Here is a 6,985-nt window from a genome sequence, read left to right on the forward strand (position 1 = left end):
GAGAAGACACGTTAGAAGAGCTGTAGATGTAACACTGCATAAAAATGGGCACACGATCTCGTTGTAAGACACTGATGATATAATTGCCCATATGCATTGCTTCCATGGGTGGTACAAACAGGGAATGTGCTGGCTACTAAATGCAAAGGTGAGAGGCCCAGGAATACCCAGAGGTTCGGGATTACTGAAAAGCAGCCACTGACAACCCTTTGAAGCACAGCTCTAACACAGATGGCGAACATGAGTTGGAAGTGACCTGATGGCAACTGATTACAGTTCCACTGGATCCATGATGGCCGCATGCAGCCCTATTCCTAATAGCGGTTTGCCTGAAGGTGCGTGCCACCCGTTAAAGCTTTGTTTAGGTACAGTGCTTAGAAATATCCTTATTCAGGAATTCTAAACCTAGTTCAACACTGAAATATCCCACAGAGTTTTCTAAAAATACCCATACATGGGCCTCGCCTACACTTTCTCATTTAGTATATCTCGATGAGTCTTGGCAATGCTGAACTCTAGGTGATTCTAATGCAAAATTCTGGGAAAAAAGGAGAAAAAAAAAAAGAAATGGGTAGCAGGTGAACAGGGCACTAACCCACCCAAGGGGAGGGTATTGTTTAAATCTCCACAGGGAGAGACCAGACCAGACGTCAACCTGGTGCTCCAAGATGTGAATGCAACATACCAGCACGAAGCAGGGAACCAATAGAGAGGTTTGAGGGGCTGGCCCCAATCCCAACTACATGGACAGCTGCCCCTCCCCCCAGAATTTACTTCAGAGAACAGCACTGAAGCTAAGCACAGGGAGAGGGACATGTCTGATCAGAGCACATGGGAGCAAATGAAGGGGAAGGAAGAGAGAGTGGAGTACATTCTGGCCCACCAAGCCTTGATGATGATATCCCTGCTCAGAGGAGAGGACCATATGGCTGGCTCCACTATGAGACAGGACATCCCTCAGTGACCCACAGCCCTACAGCCCAGACACTGTGGGAATTGCGCCTGATCTGACCACACCACACTGAGGAAAACACTAAGGGCGTGCAGCAAAGGGAGCAGAGCAAGGAAGTCCTGAGGGAGTACCAAAACCAGACTTTGGGCCAAGGGCGTGGCACTCCATAAGACTTGACCGGAAAACACTCCTAAATGTCAAGTAAAAGACCTTGAACTATTTACAGGCTTTTCTTTTTTTGTCATTGGTTTTTTGTTGTTGTTGCTTTGTTTTGCTGTCATGTTTTTTTGTGTATATTATTATCTCTGCAGGTCTATGTAGATAAGATAGGCTGGATAAACAATCTGGAGCAGAAAACAACAATGGGACCAATGGTTCTGGGGGAACATGTTAGAGGGGTAGGTGGGGGAAAAGAAGTGGTGTTAACAAACCCAGGGACAAGGGAACAACAAGTGATCTAAGATCAATGGTGAGGAATGTGTAAGAAGCCTGGTAGGGATTGATCAAGGGTAATGTAACCAAGAGGAATTACTGAAACCCAAATAAAGGCTGATCATAGTAGTGGGACAAAAGGAAAGTAAAAGGAAATAGAGGAAAGAACTAGGAGGCAAAGGGCATTTATAGAAGTCTAAATACAGGCATGTAAATATATTTATATATGATGATGGGGAAATAGACCTATGTGTATGTATTTATAGGTTTAGTATTAAGGCAGCAGATGGACATTGGGTCTCCACTCAAGTACTCACTCAATGCAAGAACACTTTGTTCTATTAAACTGGCATTCCATGATGCTCACCAACATGATCGCTGAAGACAAATGTGTGCATAAGCAAATGTGGTGAAGAAAGCTGATGGTGCCCAGCTATCAAAAGATACAGCATCTGGGGTCTTAAAGGATTGACGATAAACAAGCAGCTATCTAGCTCAGAAGCAACAAAGCCCACATGGAAGAAGCGCACCAGCCTATGTGATCACGAGGTATCATCAAAGGGGTCAGATATCAGGCGTCAAAGAACAAAAAAAACCCCATATCATTGTGAATGAGGGGGAGTGCAGATTGGGGACCCAAAGCCCATCTGTAGGCAACTAGACAGCCCCTTACAGAAGGGTTGCAGAGAGGAGACCAGCCAGTCAGGGTACAGTGTAGCAACGATGAAACATACAACTTTCCTCTAGTTCTTAAATGCTTCTTCCCCCTTCACTATCATGACCCCAATTCTACCTTACAAATCTGGCTAGACCAGAGGATGTACACTGGTACAGATAGGAACTGGAAACACAGGGAATCCAGAACAGATGATCCCTCAGGACCAGTGGTGAGAGTGGCGATACCGGGAGGGTGAAGCGAAGGTGGGGTGGAAAGGGAGAACCAATTACAGGGATCTACATAAAACCTCCCCCCTGGGGGATGGACAACATAAAAGTGGGTGAAGGGAGATGTCGGACAGTGTAAGATATGACAAAATCATAATAATTTATAAATTATCAAGGGTCCATAAGGCAGAGGGAGCGGGGAGGGTGGGGGATGAGGAGCTGATACCAAGGGCTCAAGTAGAAAGCAAATGTGTTGAGAATGATGATGGCAACAGATGGACAAATGTGGTTGACACATGGATGTATGTATGGATTGTGATAAGAGTTGTATGAGCTCCCAATAAAATTATTTTTTTAATGTTTTTTTAAATCCCATTATGAAGCTTCCTGCACTCCAGATAAGCTAATCAGAATCTTTGGGGATGAGGCCCAGACAGACAAGATTTTGTTGTTATTTGTAACGATTTAGAGTCCTACTGGAGTTGTGGGCCAGGCTGCTACCGAAAGGGCAGAAGTTCAAACTGACCAGCTGTTCCAAAGAAGCAGCAGCTGTCTGTTCCTATAAGGGATTATTTTTTCAGAAACTTTATTCAGGGTAACTATGAGGTGGAACTAACTTGGTGACAGTGGCCCCAGTGACTGCAATGTGCAACCAGAGTTGAAAACCACTGAGTCAATTAGCTTCGGGATTAGAGTGTTAACTGTTTTTCTTTTTCGTTCCTGAACCAGGTCCATCCTGTATCATCACTGTAGTAGGCCTGAATTACTAATAAATAGTTCCAAACTTTATATATTCCAATGGTACAAAAGCGGTAGGGAGGAGCCCTGGTGGTGCAGTAGTTATGAGTTGGGTCGTGGTCCTAAAGGTCCACAGTTCAAAACAACCAGCTGATCTGAGGAAGAGAGGCTTTCTACTCCCCAAAGCGGTATGGATAGAAAGGTATGAGAGAGAGGAATGGTGTTTTGGTGGCTACCCCTATCTTTCGAAGGAAATTGCAGTTTGGAAATTTGGCCCCAGATGGTGAAAGGAAGCTGGGAGAAACGTCAGTTCTGTTTCCACTGGTGCTGCTGGCTGCCTCTCTGTGCCAGACTGAAGACCCCAGGCCATCGGGAAACAAGGCCTCTATACCACTGAAAGCAAAGAGAAACCGATCTTTGGAAAACTGAATACAAACAAACCTACACTGTCTACATCTGAAAGAAAAGTCTCTGTTTGGCAAAAGAACGAGTGGGCCTGGATCCTGGAACAGCCAATTGGGCATCTTTTGTAATTCTGAACAAAATCAAGGAAGGACCCAACACCCCTCACTGACAAAGCATTCAGTCAGCAGTGTATTAGACAGCTCTGTGAGTTTCTTGCAGAAAATGGTTATGCTTCTAGTATATTCATGAAATCTCTACAAACTCCACGTGCAAAAGTCTTTCTAAAGATCTTTACTTTTCTGTACCCTTCATAGGAACTTCCTGATACAAAGTTTGAAGAAGTTGTTCCCAGAATCTTTAAGGATCTTGGGCATCCTTTTGCATTGCCCAAAAGCTCCAGGTATACCGTATAGGCCCTCACTCATGGTCTCACATTGTGGTGTGGCAAATAGACTGCATTAAGTTACCATATATACTTGTGTATAAGACGAGTTTTTCAGCACATTTTTAAATGCAGTTTTTGTGGCAAAATTAGGTGCCTTGGCTGCTACTTGGGTTAGCTTAAACTCGAGTGTATATAGTATACCCTGCCATGAACAGAAGCTCACCTTCATTTGATAATGTTCAGCCTTGGGGAAGAGAAATTGAAGATGGAATTATGCATAATAAGTTGTTTCTGGACCACGCCATAAAATGCTATGTGAGTTTTATGACTGGTGCTGACAGTTTTGAAGAGATGAACACAGAGTTGCAGCCAAAATTGAAGGATTTATTTAATGCACATGCTTTCAAGCAGCAAAAAAGCAAGGCATTGAATGAGCAGATTGCAAAATTGAAGCAACAGAAGGAAAAAGAACCAAATCACGTAGAGCTATTGAGAAATCTGCTTTCATCCTTGTAAGATATTAAAAAATACCAGACAGACAGGAGTAATATGGAATCTCACCCAGTCCTTCTTAACCAGAAACTGAATGGTCTTGATGAAGATACTGCTTGCGAAGAGCTAGAACGTGAAACAATAAAGCAGGAGAGCATGACACTACAGAATCCTGGTGATCACCAGAAGTACTCAGTTGTGGACAGAGAATAAGTCATGAAAGAAATGAATGGCAGCAAATTACTAACAAATTACCCAAGGACCTTCACATTGAAGAACAGCAGGTATGCACTGAGGAACTAAAACGTGCCAGGAGCAAATAGAAGATTGAAGCAGTTACACAAGTTGGCTCAAAAATTAAAACTTATCCCTAAAGGTACCAGGACTTCCAAAGTATATGACTTTGAAATTAAGTTTAATCCCGAGGCTGGCACCAAATGCCTTGTCAAATACAAGATCCAAGTTTATGTACCACTCAAGGAATTCCTGAATCAAACTGAAGAATTTAATACAGCTCCAAATACAAAGGTGGGTTTAGCGGATACCTTAGCAACAAGTGAATAACACAGTAACAGAGGGCAAGAGAAGTGTGAGAACTCTGAAAGAAGAAGTTAAAAATGTCGATGACCTTCACCAATACAAAGTTAAGGACGCTGAAGAAGAGGACCCAAACATGTGCCAATGAGCTTGAGTCCTTGGAGAACCACAAGCACCTGCGGAGAGTGGTGTGAACGGGGCCTCGGGGAAGCAATGCATGAACAGCTACCATTCGGAGGGATCCCAGGGAGTCGTGCAGAGCACCCGTGAGAAAAGACAAGACGTAGGAAATAACTGCAGTGTCTTTTAGAAACGGCTGCTGCCCACATAGGGTCTGTGGAGAAACAGCTCGCGGAGCAGATGGCTAAAACTGATCAGGAATATGAGGCATACATGCCTGAAGATCTCTTAGAAAATAGTGGAGAGATTGGAGACCAGAAGAAAGCTGCTCTACTTAAGGCTTCCAATGAATTAAAACGATACGTTGCTTATCTAAGAAAGAACTTAATTAATAGTGTACATTTTTTGATTATTTTCTAAGTTTGAAAAATCTCTCTAACATAGCCTATACCCATCCTTATCATGAAGTCACATGAACATATCTTATCAAGCCTGTGGAGTATTTTTATATGTTTTATAAATCTAGTTTGTTAAGTTAAAACATGTATGCCTTGGAATGGTAATAAGCACTCGAGTTGTTATCTTTAGATGTGTAATTAGAGCTAATAAAATTGAATCCGTTAAAAAAAGAGGTAGGTCGGGAAAGGATATCAGAAACGCTTTAAAATATTTTTAGTAAAATAATTTGTACCAGGACAAAACCCCTTCAGAATGGAGTAAATCATAGCGAAGAACAAAACAAAAGCCAATTCCCTTTAGCTGCAGCTGCAACGTAGAGAACAACTTGGAAGGTACATAACAGGGAGTCAGAACATCTTCCAAGCAATGGCCAGTACAGCAAATAAAGACACCACACATTTCCAGTCATTCTTTAATACTTTCGGAGGCCAGTGCTAAACCAGATTCCTGTACACATTTCAAAGGATGCCAGAAAATATATTTTAAAATATTAAAATCAAGACCATTCCTGCTCAGCGAGCAAATGAAAGAGAAAGGTGCGCATTTTAGAAGACACAAGATAAGTCTCTTTAACGTTTACCTACACATTCTAATGGCCGTTTGAAAAAGACATTTACTTTTTAAAAATTACTAGCTCTGAGAGGCAGGAGAAAAAATGAAGGATAGCCAATACAGCTCAAGAGGAACCAAACTCAACAACTGTGAACAGAAAAGTCATGGGAACATCCCAAGGTCTTACACTTACTTGGGCTTCTAGACACATCAGTTTATTAAAACAGATATATGTGAGTCAGAATGGCGTTTCTCTGACCCAACTGAGGGCCATTTCCAAATGTCATCCTTACATCCTTTTACTCTTTACATCAGTTTAAACAAACCAAACCAAACCAAACCAAATGCATCTGTATCTACCAGATATCGGAAAGAAGCCCTTGTGGTGCAAACAGTGTAGTGCCAGCTGTGAGCACAAAGGTGGAGGATTGGACCCACCCAGTGGCTGTGTAGTAGGAAGATACTGGCGATCTACTTCCGTAAAGATCACAATCGAGGGAAAACAAACCAACCCTATAAAGCTGCTCTGCTTCATCACAGGACTCCATGGCATATTCAATTCTGACTCTGCTCCAGTAGCTACGAGCTCTTCGTTTCAGGAGGGAGACCCCACCAGTTTCAGCGCTAAGCTTCACTCCCTGGGCCATACACCAGAAGCAACTGTTGGGAGCAGGAGAGCAACAAGGACAGAAGAAAACAGATTCACGGCATTGTTGTCAAGAATAGGTTTCCCTGCTATGTGTTTGACACCGCTTGTTGGGCTGTTGACCACCATGCCTGTGCTTTCCTCCAAACCTAAAATGGAAAGGAAGAAAATAAGGTAAACAAATCCAAATGGCTTGATTAAAAAAAGAACTAGCTTCTCTCTTCTAAAAAGCACAGTTTATTAGATTTTCAACCACTTGTAAAACGGGTTTACTAGATAATTTACATTATAGGTGGAACCTTCGATTACAAATGACTTCTTGGATAAGGTGACCAGACATCCCGCTTCTGGCGGGACAGTCCCGACTTTTAACAATTTTTCC

The 6,985-nt window shown here is 42.6% G+C and overlaps 1 protein-coding gene and 2 pseudogenes across 3 annotated transcripts in view; 2 read left to right on the forward strand and 1 right to left on the reverse strand.

Annotated features, from left to right (window-relative positions):
• Positions 1-2,587: 2,587 nt before the first annotated feature.
• The window catches only part of TMEM19 (transmembrane protein 19), a 36,936-nt gene continuing 32,538 nt past the window's right edge, over positions 2,588-6,985 (reverse strand). For all 3 annotated transcript variants that reach the window (XM_045292834.1, XM_045292828.1, XM_004700447.2), the window contains one exon: positions 2,588-6,752. In XM_045292834.1, coding sequence (XP_045148769.1) covers positions 6,589-6,752 — 164 coding nt within the window. In that variant the 3' untranslated portion in view covers positions 2,588-6,588. The remainder of the gene's footprint in view (positions 6,753-6,985) is intronic.
• LOC101663900 lies at positions 3,198-3,972 on the forward strand (annotated as a pseudogene).
• Positions 4,005-5,366, forward strand: LOC123520873 (annotated as a pseudogene).

Source organism: Echinops telfairi, unplaced genomic scaffold (genome assembly GCF_000313985.2).
Source record: "Echinops telfairi isolate 266 unplaced genomic scaffold, ASM31398v2 ScPeMD7_2;HRSCAF=8, whole genome shotgun sequence".
In the NCBI taxonomy this organism is placed as follows: Eukaryota; Metazoa; Chordata; class Mammalia; order Afrosoricida; family Tenrecidae; genus Echinops; species Echinops telfairi.